This window comes from Mus musculus, chromosome 17 (assembly GCF_000001635.26).
Source record: "Mus musculus strain C57BL/6J chromosome 17, GRCm38.p6 C57BL/6J".
Taxonomy (NCBI): Eukaryota; Metazoa; Chordata; class Mammalia; order Rodentia; family Muridae; genus Mus; species Mus musculus.
In genome coordinates, this window is record NC_000083.6 from 36,897,149 (window position 1) to 36,912,161 (window position 15,013).

Here is a 15,013-nt window from a genome sequence, read left to right on the forward strand (position 1 = left end):
TTTGAGAATGAAAGGAAGGGCTGTTGACATTTATGAGGGGACAAAGGTAAAGCCAAGACTGTCCCTGGCAAATGACAAGGAACTATTGTTGGGGCTATAGCCATAAAATCCTCCACACCCTGTGTGACCTGCCAATGGCCTTGCCCTATGAACACATTGGTTGCCTGTATAAGACCAGGCCAGTCAACTTTCCAACCTAAATAGGAAAGGGTTCATATGGCCCCACCTCACACTGAGGAGCTATTGGCAATTGATAGTTTCTGGGGTTGTGGCATTGTAGTGGCCTATGCTCCAGTGGGTGGTCCCATACCATTTGCATACAATTAATACTAACTCTGTGTGTGTGTGTGTGCGTGTGTGTGTGCAGGCAAAACTTTCATGTGAGTAAAATTAAAATACACAAATCTAAAACATTTTTATTTAAAAATTAACAGTTTGGGTTTTAATGACAGAACAGAAGAGAGGAGAGGTTAGTGGGGATGGAGAGGGAGGAAGGAGGGAGCACCGTCTTCCTGGGCACAAAAGAGCAAGAGGAAGGGTTAAGAAGTGTTGAGCTACTAATGGAAATGTCGGTGACCCTGGCTGATACTTTCCTTGTCAAGCTAAAGTCCACAGGTCAGGCAAGCTGATGTGTGTGTGTGTGGGTAGGTGGGGAATCTGAGAAGTACAGAGACAGAGGAAGTAACAGACAGGCCAAACAGAACAAAGGATGACTCAAAGATGCTGGGGTACCAGAGACAGGAAGGAATACCCAACAGAAGGCAGGGTCTGGGAGTGAGAGATCTGCTGGGGTGGTAACAAGCCTTCCTGGGGCTGCCAGCGATCAGTTCCACTCCCCAATTACACCTGAGTGGACTTTGTCACTTCGTCTTTCTGTTCTCTGAATCTGCTTCAGAAAGATATGTTTAATTAGTTCAAGGTCCAGGAAGTCTTGCTCTACTTTATAGGCAGCAGGCACTCTCGGTTTCTGTTCTTGAGAGACAGGGAGAGAGGACTGACCATCTGTTTTCTTCTCTTTAGAATATTCCCCATTTATCGCTGACTCTTTTCTGTCATTATTTATTTAACCCCCCCTTCCCTCATTCTCCTCTAATCCTCTCCCTGAGATACTCTTCAACCTCTGCCTCCTGCTTCCTTCTCTCTTACAAGCACCAGGCCTTGGATTTCTGTACTTTCACATCTCAGATTAGCCCTGCTGTTCCATCATGGCAGGCCAACCTCTGGCCTGCCAACTGCAGGAGGAGGTGACCTGCCCCATCTGCATGGAAATTCTACAAGATCCTGTCACCATTGACTGTGGGCACAACTTCTGCCTGCAGTGTATCAGTCAGGTTGGAAAAACGTCAGAAAAGATCCAATGTCCTCTCTGCAAACTCTCTGTGAATAAGAATACGTTCAGGCCCAATAAGCTGCTGGCTAGTCTTGCAGAGAAGATCCAAAGTATGGATCCTGCTGACATCCAAGCAGAAAAGGAAGACTCAAGATGTCAGAGGCACAAGGAAAAGCTACATTACTTCTGCGAGCAGGATGGGGCATTCCTCTGTGTGGTGTGTCGTGACTCCAAGGACCACAAGTCTCACAATGTCACCTTGATAGATGAGGCTGCCCAGAACTACAAGGTAGGCACCTGGGCCCTTCTCTGCCCCCAGCCCAGCAGAGTAGAGTTCACTGGGGAGGCCCCAGTTGATTGACACCCATTGCTGTACTCTTTGTACTTGAGTTGGCCATTTATAGCCAGGTCCAGTGGGCTCAAAGAATTGAGTTCTAGAAAATGCCAGTCTGTAACCAAAGCAAGACGAAGAATCAGAATAGTACTCTAGGGGCAGGCGAAATGACCCAGAGGGTAAAAGTGCCTGTCTTGACCATAAGGACCCACATAGTAGAAGGAGAAAATTGGTTTGATCCCTGGGACATGCAAAATAAAAGGAGAGAACTCACCCTTGAAAGTTGTCTTCATACACATAAACACAGACACACACACACACACACACACACACACACACACACACACCATAGCACTCTGCTGAACTTGCACACACAATTAATAATGTACTAATTTTTAAACATAATTTTTTATTAATTATTTTTTTTATTTACATTTCAAACATTACCCTTTCTGGTTCCCCTCCATGATCTTTCCACCCTATCCCACCCTTTCTTTTTGCCTTTAAGAGGGTAATGCCCCCTACCCATTCCCACTTCACCCCTCTAGCATCCCCCATCTCTGGGGTATCAAGCCTCCATAAGACCAAACGCATCCCCTTCCACTGAGGCCAGACACGGTGGTTCTTTGATACATATGTAGTGGGGACTATGGGCCAGCTCATGTGTGCTCTTTGTTAAGTGCAAATTTTAACTCAGAAGGTCTCATTCAAGTCCAGCCACTGCTAACTTACAAAGCAGAGCCTGAGACATCCAGATAAGCCAGTGCTCTTCTACCACAGAGCTCCATCCCCTGGTTGGTCCTGGCCCTGCCTCTCTGTGAGGCAGATGAAACCTATCTCTTAAAGAATGTGATAGGACGGATGAGGAGAAGTCTTCCCCTGAGAATACCAAAGCGCCATCCAAATGATCATTAGTAGTATTTTCTCAAGTCACTAAAGTTCCATTTCTTTCCATCACCTCCTTGTTCCTATCGAGAGATGGGGGCCAGGGAGGACTGCTAATAATGACATCAGTACCCTGGAACATCTTCCCTGCCTCTCAAGAGTCAGAGCCTGGCTGAAGCACCCTCTCCTTACAGGTGCAGATTGAGTCACAGGCCCAAGATTTGGGGCAAAAGGACAAGAAAATAATTGAAGAGAAAAAACAAGGTGAAGGGGCAATCTGGGCGTTCAGGGTAAGAAATGCTCATTCCAAACACTTCTGGGGAAACTGAGGCATTGCTGATGAAGCTCCTAGCCTTCCTTTATACAGCAAGCAGGAATAAAATCCTGCTGACGTGGTGGTGAGGGGCAGGGCAGAGGGTGTATGGTGCCTGAGCCGTGCTCCCGAGCCAAGCTCCCTAGCTGTGCTAACTACTGCCTGAATGCTGTGCCAGGTCTTCTGCTCCTCCACCCACAGCAGGCTGTGTAGAGAACACCCACACACTGGCTCACCCAAGCCCTTTCTAACTAGAGACTCCCACAGTAAGAAACGACAGAGACTATGACGCCATTGAACATCTCCACCTCATTTTGTTTGCATGTTTTAAAAAAAGTTTTATTTTTGTTATTTTTATATGTGTGTATATGTATGTGTCTGCATATGAGTAAAAGCCATTCGTGTGAATACTGGAAAAGACCAGACGAACTGGGATTACAGGCACTTGTGAGCTGCCCTACACAGATGCTAGGAACGGAATTCTGGAAGAGTTGAAAGCATTATTTTATTCGTTTGTTGGTTGGTTTACATCCCAAATGCTGACCCTGCCCCCTGGGAATGCCATCACCATCTCCCAGATGCTGTTGACTTGGCTGGCTGGTTTTTGTTACATCCACGGAAAATTCAGTTATGAAGGCAGTTAAGCTGAAAAGCCTTCTTTCTTTATCTTTCTTTCATTCATTTGTTTGTGGTTTTCTCCCATTGACATTTAAGACAATCTTTTATTTATTTATTTATTTATTTATGTATTTATTTATGTATTTATTTATTTATTTATTTATAGATCTATTGTTTATGAATGAATGCTTTGCTAACATAAAATATGTATACCAGATAAATGCCTGGTACCTACCGGTAGAGACCAGAAGAGGGCATAAGATACTTTGTGGGTTATGGGAATTGAATCTGAGTCTTTTGCAAGAGCAGCAAGTGGTCTAAACAACTCACTCTCCAGCTCCTAGACAGAGAATCTGATCTAGCCCAAGCTAGAAATTGTTTGTAGAGAAGAATAGCCTTGAATTTCCAAGCCTCTGTCTTTCTCCCAGTGCTGGATTACAGGGCTATAATAGCATGCCCAGTTTATACAGTGCTGAGGATTGAACCCAGGGCTTCACCCATGCCAAGCAACCACTCCATCAACTGAACTCCACCCTTACCCTGGGTTTTCAATGGTCATATTGTCTGTCTTTTGTGGAGATGGTGGCTCAAGTAGTTGAGCCTGGTCTTAACCTCCTGAAGTGCTGAGATTGCCTACTTGTGCACCAGCACATCTGGCTGGTGGCCTTAAGGCAAATGAAAGCATGCCATCTGGCCTAAATCTGTAAATACTTTGCTTCCCCTTTCCAACAGGTATGCCCAGAAGCTCTTCTGAATTGGTCTCAGTGTAATCTTTAAATACTCTTAAAGCATGAGTGGTGCCAGGTGGTGGTGCACGCCCTTAATTCCAGCACTTAGGAGGCAAAGGCAGGTGGAAATCAGGGCTATCCTGTTGTACTTAACGAGTTCTGGGCTATCTAGGGCTTTATAGTGAGACTCTGCCTAGAAAGAAAAAGAAGGATGGGAATTATGAATTTAAAGGAGGCTTGGAGGACCCTTCTCATGGTCATCTCATATCTGCATCCTCTCCTTCGTCCCCAGGCCCAGGTGGATCTAGAGAAACTAAAGATCCATGAGGAATTCAAGCTCCTGCGCCAGAGACTAGATGAGGAAGAGAGTTTCCTCCTGTCCAGGCTGGACTGGCTGGAGCAGCAGGGAGCCAAGCAGTTGAGACAATATGTCACTGTGACAGAGAAGCAGCTGAACTCTCTAAGGAAGCTCACTAAATCCTTGAAAATAAGGCTGCAATCATCATCCATGGAGCTACTAAAGGTGAGTCCTATGTGAATAAATAGATTCTCTCCTCTCTCTATTTCTCTATTTCTCTCCCTCTCTATTTCTCTCTCTCTCTCTCTCTCTCTCTCTCTCTCTCTCTCTCTCTCTCTCTCTCTCTCACACACACACACACACACACACACACCAGTTTTCTAAAAGACAGTTAAGAATCTGAGTTACATTATGGTCTAACAGCTCCAAATACCTGGCTGCTCAATGCCTTTTGTTACATAAATCTAAATTTTGAAAAAGCCTATGGGCTTCCTGAATTGATATAATAGTCAGATACTTTCCTTTAGAGAAATTTCCCTGACACTCCCTTCAGTGCCATCATCCCAACCATGACCCTTATCTTTCTTACTTTAAGGTATCACATTTGATAAAGCTCCTCACCAGGTTTCAGAGAGTAGCCTCTCCTTCCCCATAAGGCTCCATTCTGTTGTCTCTGACATATTGTGGTATTTCTTTCTATAGCTCTTCCACCCAAGGCCCTTTCTCCTAATAAGTCTCATTTAACAAAAAAAGAAAGAATTTATTTATTTATTTATTATGAATACAAGTATACTGTAGTTGTCTTCAGACACATCCAAAGAGGGCATCAGTTGTGAGCCATGATGTGGTTGCTGGGAACTGAACTCAGGACCTCTGCAAGAGCAGTCAGTGCTCTTAACCTCTGAGCCATCTCTCCAGCCCCTTAAGCCTCATTTTTAAAGTCTGTTTGGGTTTTTTTTTTTTTTTTTTGGTTTTTTCGAGACAGGGTTTCTCTTTATCGCTCTGGCTGTCCTGGAACTCACTTTGTAGACCAAGCTGGCCTCGAACTCAGAAATCCGCCTGCCTCTGCCTCCCGAGTGCTGGGATTAAAGGCGTGCGCCACCACCCCCAGCTTTTTTTTTTTTTTTTTTAATCACATACTTTCCTGAAATAATCCACCAACTGCTGTTCTTCTTCACCTAACCCAGAGGTCCTCAACCTGTGGGTCATGACCCCTTTTGGGGGTTGAACAACCCTTTAACAGGAGTCACAAAAGACCATCAGAAATATCAAATATTTATTTTACAATTCATAACAGTAGCAAATCTACAGTTATGAACTAGCAATGAAAATAATTTATGGTATGGGGTGGGAGTCACCATAACATGAGAACTGTATTAAAGGGTTACAGCATTAGGAAGGTTGAGAACCAAAGCCCCACCTATAACTCAGGGTGCGGAGGTAAGAAGATTGTTGCTAGTCCAAAGCTAGCATGAGCAAAGATCTAGACTGTCTCAAAGAGCTGGGCATGTTATCTGTGGAGGTTTGAATATGTTTGGACCAGGGAATGGTGCTACTAGAAGGTGTGGCTTTGTTGGAGTAGGTGTGTCACTGTAGGTATGGGCTTTGAGACCATCCTCCTAGCTGCCTTAGTCAGTCTTCTCCTAGTAGCCTTCAGATCAAGATGTAGAACTCTCAGCTCCTCCCTTGCCAGGCTTGCCTGGATACTGCCATACTCCTGCCTTGATGATAATGGATGGAACCTCTCAACCTGCAAGTCAGCCCCAATTAAATGTTGTTCTTTATAAAAGTTGCCGTGGTCATGGTGTCTCTTTACAGCAATGGAAACCCTAACTAAGATAATATCTCATACCTGTAATTCTAGCAAATCAGAATTGGGAGGACTTCCCAGAGCACTAGAGTTTAAGGCTAGCCTGGACACACACACACCACCACCATCCCTACCACCACCCCCCACCACCACCACCCCCCCCACACACACACACACATGAAAGAAAGAAGAAAAAGAAAGAGAGTCACACAAAATGTAGAACTTTTTCTTGTTTTTGAGACAGGATCCCCTGCAACCCGGGTGGCCTGGAATGGGTTATTGTTATGTAACCATGGATGACATCATCGAATCTTCCTACTCCCTAATCACGAGCTGAGATTTCAACATGTGCCATTACACCCAGCTCACAGTGTAGAACTATAACCTAGGACACATTTGTTACTTAGAAGTATACCTCAAGGCCAGAGAAATGTCTCATTGTGCAAAGGGACAAACCATCAAACCTGAGGACCCAAGTTCCATACCCAAGACCCACAGGGTGGAGGAACAGGGCCAAACCTCCCAAGGTTTCCTCTGACCTCCACCTGTAACTCCAGCTCCAGCAGGTCCAGATATCTCTGGCCTGCACTCACACACACAAACCCACACATAGACACACATATAAACACAATTTAAAGATTAAAAAAATAAAATATTTAAAAATAATTATTCTTAAAAAATAATAAATCTTAAAATACAAAATACAATAAAAATATATTTCCATCTGTATTTCTAGTAGCTACATTAAAAGGGAAGGGAAAAGACTCATGCATAGTGGCACATCTTTAATGCCAGAACTTGGGAGCCAGAGATAGGCAGTTCTCTGTGAGTTCAAAGTCAGCCTGGTCTACATGTGGAATTCCAGGCCAAGTAGAGCTACTCTGTTTCAAAAGAAAAATCAGATAAAAGTACATGTAATAAAAACATTCTAAACATTTTATTTAACCCAGTATTTCAAATATAATCATTTCAGCCTGCTTAAACATATTAATGAGCTATTTCATATTCTTGAGTGGTTTTTTGGTTCTAAGTCTTTGAATGCTAGTTTGTCTTTTGTACATTTCAATTTAGATGCCAAAGTACCAATTGTGGAGGTAAAATGTAATTAGTTCTACTAAACCAGTAAAGTGGCATTTAACTGAAAGTGTATTTGCAATGCTTTGGTTTTTAAATTTAGGTTTAAAATAGTAAAAATTAATTTTGGGGAGTGATGTGATACACTCTTGTCCTCTCAACCCTTAGGAATCAGACACAGAGGGATTGTTAGTTCAAGACTATCATCCAGGGCTGGTGAGATGGCTCAGCGGTTAAGGGCACTGACTGCTCTTCCAGAGGTCATCAGTTCAAATCCCAGCAACCACATAAACAAATAAAAAAACCTATGGGCTGGAGCGGGGGCCAGAGTGAACAGGGCCAGAGCTAGAGGGAAAAGAGAAGTGGGGAAGCCATGGAGAGCCACTCCATCCTTTATCCTGACACTGCCAAGCTGAGCTTCCTGTTTCTGTACCAGAGGCAAAAAAACAAAAACAAAAATCTGTGTCCCAAATGTTACTCTTTCTTCTCTCCTCATTCTGCTCACTCTGTTCCTTTTGATGTTTAAACACTGTCCTGTCTATATCAGGAGTTTTTTTTTTTTTTGGGGGGGGGGTGGTCAGAATGGGATGGAGGAGGAGGAGGAAGAGAGACAGAGGTCCAGAATGGAGTGGAGGAGAAGGGGGAGGAGGGGAAGGAGGGAGAGGAGAAGGAGGAAAAGGAGGAGGAGAAGAAGGAGGAGGAGAAAGGAAGGAGGGAGGAAGAGAGAGAGACAGACAGAGAGAGATGGAGACAGACAGTAACAAAGAGAGACACACAGAGCGATAAAGACAGATGAGTGGGAACGTCCTCTTGCTTCCTGTGACTCAGGTGAGCTCTGATGTGGTTCTTTCTTTCTTTCTTTCTTTCTCTTCCAGGACATTAAAGACGCCTTGAGCAGGTATGATGGGCATCCCCAGTGCACTGTGGTTTCTGCTTCACTCACACATACAACATTCAACATAGATCCAAGTGTGTTCACATTCCCCAATAACTTGGCTATAAACTATGTAGGCTGAGATAGGGAAGACCAAGCTATCCACAGTAGCATGTGATCTCTTGGGTAAAGGCATGTTTTTTCCACTCAGCTTTACAGAAGTCTCCTTCCCATTTCCTTCTTCATATCAAATGAGTGAGTCCTGGGTTTCCTACTCTACGTCCCTCCCCTTTGCCTTCTCTCTTCTCTGCACCCATCTCCCATCTTCATTTCCATATCTCCTCAGGTCTGATCTCACTCAGTCCCATATTCTAAAACTCAGCTCATTGACTCTATATTTTTCACTCTGCCTCCACTTCAGGAACCCATCTCCGGCCCTTCCTGCCCACCCTCTACCCCCTGAACGTAACACTCAGATAAACTTATCTTCACAGGGGTAAGGAATTTCAGTTTCTCAACCCAAACCCAGTTCCTGAGGACCTGGAGAAAAAATGCAGTGAAGCAAAAGCAAGGCATGAGTCCATCATAAAAACCCTGACAGAACTCAAAGGTGAGGGATCGCTGTCAGCCCCTATGCTCACTGACCTCGGGATTCTCTCCATCATCACAGACACTGCCTGGGCCTCCCAGAAGCCAGGCTGAATGCTGGGTATTTCCAAAGCATCAATATCCAGAAATTTCTCGTGCTGCGTTGTAACAGGCAATCTCTCAGGTTTAATGCTGTCTGAGAGTGGAGCCCAGGACAAGAACTCTGAGCTACATCCCCAGAGCCAAAGTACCGATAATTTCGGAATTTTTGTCTTAGCAGGTGGTGAACATGGAGCTAGATGAATGTTCCCAATTTGGTTCCTGCTAGCTACATGTACCCCTGGGCACCAGAATATAGCATTCTCGTGTAGTGTAGATAAAGAATACACACCGACTCTGAAAAACAATATTAAAATAGAACATAAAATACAGCAACACAAACGAAAGCAAACAGAAATACAGCAATACAAAATTTTGAGACAGGATCTCATCATGTCACCCAGGGTAGTCTCTTACTAAAGAATTCTCCCTCAGCCTTCTGAGTAGTAGGGACTCTAGCACCCAGCACTGTACCCAGGCAGCATGCGTCTTTTATTCTACATGCTGAAATGATATTTTTTAAAATTCTGAGCTAAAAAAAAGTATATTATTTAAATCCATTGTATTTATTTCTTTTTTTTAAAAAAATATTTAGTTTATCTGAATGGCTGTTTTGTGTGCACGTATCATGTGCATGCCTGGTGCCCTCAGAGGTCAGAAGGGAGTGGGAGTGTCAGAGCCCCTGGGACTGGAGTTTCAGTGGGTGCTGAGAATTTACTCTGGGTCCACTGATGAAAAGCACTAACTTTTCACCTCCGAGTCATCTCTCCAGCCCCCTTTTTAGTCTCTTTTGAGACACTGTATGAATAGCCCAGACTCTGGAACTCACTATGTACTGTGGACTGGCCTAAAAGTTGCCATTTTCCTGTCTCAGCTTCCTAAATATCAGCGTGCTCTAGTCTTTTATGTTTCCAAAATGGCCTCTAGAAAATTCAACACTCAGTGATTGATGTTCGTGTCTGTTCTGCACAGAGCTGAGCTGGAGAGCCACTGTGGGGAGCCCCTAGGGCACCTATTCCTCTTCGGTGCCTTCTTGGTCCACTGAGACAATGTGAGGAATCCCAGGCCCACCTCTCCCAGAAATCAGTGCCTCGCTGTGTGGTTCTAGTTCCCTGGTTAACCTCTATGGACTCTGCATTTCCTTTACTCTCTCCTCACAGACGATATGAATGCCGAAGGGAAGAGAGATAAAAGCGCATTCATGAACAGCCTGAATAAAGAAGAAAAGGAGAGCTGTAAGTCTGGGCTGGTCCTGCTGTTTGGGGAAAATGAGAAATACAAAAGGGGAGGTTATCTCCTTATTGGTAGGTTGAGGAAGGTCTAGTGTGTGTGAACACCAGTGAAGAACAAGCTTATAGAACTGTTTTATCCTTTTAAATCTAGAGATAATCATAAGATAGTGACACCTTTTCACTAATTAAAAAATATTCTAGAGGAATGGAAATGTATACATTCATTTCTCAGTTCCATAAAGCTCAGCTGGAGGCAGCTCGGTCTGTAGTTGGAACTGACCTATGGTGCCAGCTGAGGAGCTGTGACCGCGATGAAGGCATCTGAAGTGATTCAGTTATGAGGGTAGCTAGGGTAAAAGCCAGGCTCAGCTGTCAATCCTCCATATGGCTTTTAATTTGTAACTTCTTGTTATCAACCTAAAATTTGCTTTCTATCTCCAATTTCTAGGGAGCCTGTTACAGAAGAATAATTCAGTGTTGCCCACCTCAGGTAGGATTCCTTCCTAGCACATTGGTCTTCCTGAGGGGGAAGCAAGGGACCTCCAGGTCTGCAGGTCAAAATGTTCTGTCCATTACACAGCTCTGATAGAGCAGGGGAAAGGTAGAGACCAGACCCCAAGAAGAGGTACTTCCCTGCATGAATGACTGCTCTCAGCTCCCCTGAGAGATGCAGGGATAAGAAGAGAACAGAGAGAATAATAAAAGGCTCACCACAGGAGAGAGGGGGTGAGGGAAGAGGACTGTGTAACTGTGCAGACTTCAGGTCCTAGAAATAGATAGACATAGAGTGAGGGCAAGCTTCTCACACACCTCTTCTGCTTCCTAAACTCCACCTTCCCCTAATGTGGTCCCCCTACTTGGTCCATGTCCCTCCCACTGTCTCAGGGGCTCAGCAGTGCCTGTTGTCCTACTGACCTCTCTTTTCTCCTTTCCTGTCCCCCAAATGTCAGTGAATCAATAAAACTGAGCCCATCTAATGCCCCATTCCATCCCCTTTCGCATTGAGACATCCTTTGTAAGGCAACAGCTCCTTCAACATAATTCTGGAACAAGCCAGAGCCCCTCATGCTAGGTTCCTGGAGGAGGAGCTGGCTGTGAGCCTGAGCTCTGGCCAGCCTCTAGTTGCCCCTGAGTCAGCACATTCCTTACAGAGGAGAGCTGGGGAGAGGTATAGGCTGCTCTCCTCTGGATGCTGCCCATTTTATTTTCTTGGCTATTTGTGTGTGTGTGTGTGTGTGTGTGTGTGTGTGTGTGTGTGTGTGTGTATTTGCACACAAAGAAGGTAAGAGCCACAGAGTGGAGATCAGAAGTCTCTCAATGTGTGTATACATTTATTTCAGTGTGTATGTGTGTGTGCATTTCCCTCAATGCATATATACATATATACAGATATATATACACACACACATATACACACACACATATACACACACATATATATACACACATATATATTGCATATATATATAGTGTGTGTGTATGTGTTTCTCTTAGTGTGTGTGTATAGTGTGTGTAGACTTCTCTCAGTGTGTGTAGTGTGTGTGTGTAGACTTCTCTCAGTGTGTGTGTGTATTCATTTTTCTCAGAGTATGTGTGTGTTTGTGTATGCACTCCTCTCAGTGTGGTGTGTGTATGTGTCTGTGTATGCATTTCTCTCAATGCATGTATATGTGTAGAGTGTGTGTGTGTGTGTGTGTGTGCATTTGTTTGTGTATGCACTTCTGTGTGTGTGTGTAGTCCTGGAGACTAAATTTGGGATTTGAAAGAGAAATTTTTCCTTCCATGAGAAACTCAAAAGCAGGGGACTGGACAACTTGACTTGAGGCTATACCTCTTTCCTCTTCTTTATCTTCCCACAGTCCCTGTGACCCTGGACAAGTCCTCAGCTGACCCAGACCTCACCTTTTCTCAGGATCTAAAGAAAGTGACCTTGTATATTGTAGCTGGAAAAGCTTCCAATAGGCAGGCAAAACCTCGACCATTCTACCCTTTCCACTGTGTGAGGGGTTCCCCAGGCCTCTCCTCAGGCCGCCAGGTGTGGGAGGCAGAAATCCGGGGGCCCTCAGGTGGGGCATGCATTGTGGGCGTGGTTACAGAGTTGGCGCGAGGGGCCCAGAGTCAAACCGTGAGCGCGCAGAGCTACATATGGGCACTGCGGATCTCGCCCTCTGGATGCCAGCCATTCACCAATTGTAAAGCCCAGGAGTACCTCCAGGTCTGTCTTAAGAAAGTGGGTGTCTATGTGAATCATGACTGTGGAGAGGTCGTCTTCTATGATGCCATCACTAGCAAACACATCTATACTTTCCAAACTTCCTTTGACGGGAAGGTCTTCCCCCTTTTCGGGCTCCAAGTTGCCTGCAGCCATATCACCCTGAGCCCTTAGGGCTGCTCGCTTGTGTGTTCCTCAGTCTCTTCCCACCTATCACTCAGGACGGGATGAGACAAATGGTAGAAGTGAAGTGTGGCCCTACTCTGACACTCTACATGCCACACAATCACCTGATGTTTCCTCTCCCTGTCTCCCCCAAGTAGAGAAGACAGTGGAATACCCCCCAAAGACTATACACGAGGTTTTTCAGTGCTGCACTTGGTAGCAGGACCTCAGAAAAGCTTCTGGCTGCACCCTGCTGACACAGGGGTGCAAGGCGCTGTCCAACACATTGGCTGCTGCTTTCTCTACTGTATTACCTGAAACTCTTGTGACTCATCCTTTCCTGAGATCTGAGAACCAGAGGTTGTACAGAGTCGGCCAGTTCTGTGCCAATGCCCCGTTTGTAGATTTGGACAATCTACAATCAAGAATAAAACCTTTTGACATTTCAAAGCAACTTTGTCATCCTCAACAGCTCTGTCTTCTAATTAAAAGCAAAATTGTAAACCACCCTCCATGTTGATTTAAATTTCTAATTTTGGGTTAGGTATATCTATATTCTTAGCCTCATCTGTCCCTCCAGCCTAAGGCTGGTTACCACTGGAATAGGTTAAATGATTGTCAAGGGAACCACACATATAGCATACTACGTTTTACAATAAAATTTTTAATGTATTTTACATTTCTGTAGTGGGGGAGTGTTGCAGGATTTTCCCTGTCCAATTACATTAGTGCAGGCAAGGCATGTGATTGGACAGGGAAAAGGGAGGCAGAGCGAGTAGTTGCAGAGACAGAGAGGTCTCAGGAGAACGGAGAAGGAGAATGGAAGCTGATGTGGTGTTATCAAAAGGTCAGAATAATTGGGTTAAAGCTTTATTATTATCAATAGGCTCTGAAATTATTTATTGGCATTTTATAAATTGTGATTCCATTCATACATAAATCTAATTGGTTAACTATAAAAAATGGTTAATTAAGCTTTAAGAGTCTGATTTTACTGGGTTACTGGGTTTTGTATTATCAAACCTAGAGGGTGGTGGATCTATTTGGTTACTGGAGTGTGGGACTGCCAGTTACAAAGGATTATAGTGGAGAGAGAACTAGAGGCTCACTGGACAAGCAAGCCAGTTACTTCAGGGGCTAGCTCCAGAGAGTTGGCAGTGGCGGCGGCAGGAGCACGGGAGCATGGTCCAACCCCTCGGGGAGTTGGCAGGTTCCATTTTTAATATTTCCCGCAACATTGTCAGTTACAAGAGTTGACTTGGTCATGATGTCTGTTCATAGCAATGAAATCCTAGCTAATACACAGAGCTACACAGCGAGACTCTGACTCAAAATGGAGAGGCAGGTATACATTCTGTAAATTTCTCATTGGCAGGTATGTTATCATTATATCCTTTGTGTTATGTACAAACCAAATGTTCCTCTACAACCATAACCTACGCTGTTAACATTGTATTTTCTGCTCTGGCTGCATTTTCTGATTTGTTTAAATACAACAACCTAAGAATGTTTTCTTTCTTACAGTGTTGTAGGCCTCAAGTTGAGAGTAACTGTTCAGGTGTCAGACTGGGTCAAAATAGTTGCTTTCAGCTACTTGGAAGCTGCCTGCCAGTTTTCCAGACAATTGTCTCTTTTGACTGCTGTTCTTTAAATATCTTAAAGGCATTTTCTTGGGATCATAAACAGTCATCCTGGAACTCACTCTGTAAATAAGGCTGGCCTTGAATCAAGAGATCTACCTGCCTCTGCCTCCCAAGTGTTGGGATTAAAGGCATACTCCATCACTACCTGGCTGATTCTGACTATTCTTTATTATTATTTTTTAATATTTATTTATTTATTCTATGTAAGTACACTGTAGCTGTTTTCAGACACACCAGAAGAGTGCATCAGATCCCATTACAGATGGTTGTGAGCCACCATGTGGTTGCTGGGATTTGAACTCAGGACCTTCGGAAGAGCAGTCAGTGCTCTTAACCGCTGAGCCATCTCGCCAGCCCTATTATTTTTATTGAAAATTGTTTTTATCACTGTGAGTCTTCTTACCCACTTTGAAGACAACTGAAATGAAAGCTGTATTTTTTTTCTATAACTACATGCTGTAAATATATGTGTAGAAATGATCTGCCATATTGGATACTGTTTTTCTCCAAGATACTATTTATTTAATATGTTGAATATGTGTTATTTCCAGAGTAGACAGAGTTATGTAGTCATTATTTCTAACATAAGAAAAGCACAAAGTGAATATATGATATCTCTATTTCTTAATTAGATCTCTTAAGTAGAGTTAGCTCTCCTGGAACCCACAAAGTAGATCAGGCTTGACCTCAAATTCCCAGAGTCACTCCTCCCTCTGCCTCCAGAGTTCCCTGACTAAAGGCATCCACAAGGCAAACAAATGATTGAGGTCTTCAGGGTAAGAGACACTTCATCACTGCTCCCAGGAAGCA

At 44.1% G+C, this 15,013-nt stretch overlaps 1 protein-coding gene across 1 annotated transcript; it reads left to right on the plus strand.

Moving 5' to 3' along the window:
- Positions 1-981: 981 nt before the first annotated feature.
- Trim31 (tripartite motif-containing 31) lies at positions 982-13,069 on the plus strand. Its single transcript, NM_146077.2, has 8 exons — positions 982-1,619; positions 2,744-2,839; positions 4,501-4,731; positions 8,266-8,288; positions 8,759-8,874; positions 10,112-10,186; positions 10,632-10,673; positions 12,043-13,069. Exons 1-8 carry the CDS (start codon positions 1,206-1,208, stop codon positions 12,567-12,569), a joined length of 1,524 nt encoding a protein of 507 aa, NP_666189.1. The 5' UTR covers positions 982-1,205; the 3' UTR covers positions 12,570-13,069.
- Positions 13,070-15,013: the final 1,944 nt, after the last annotated feature.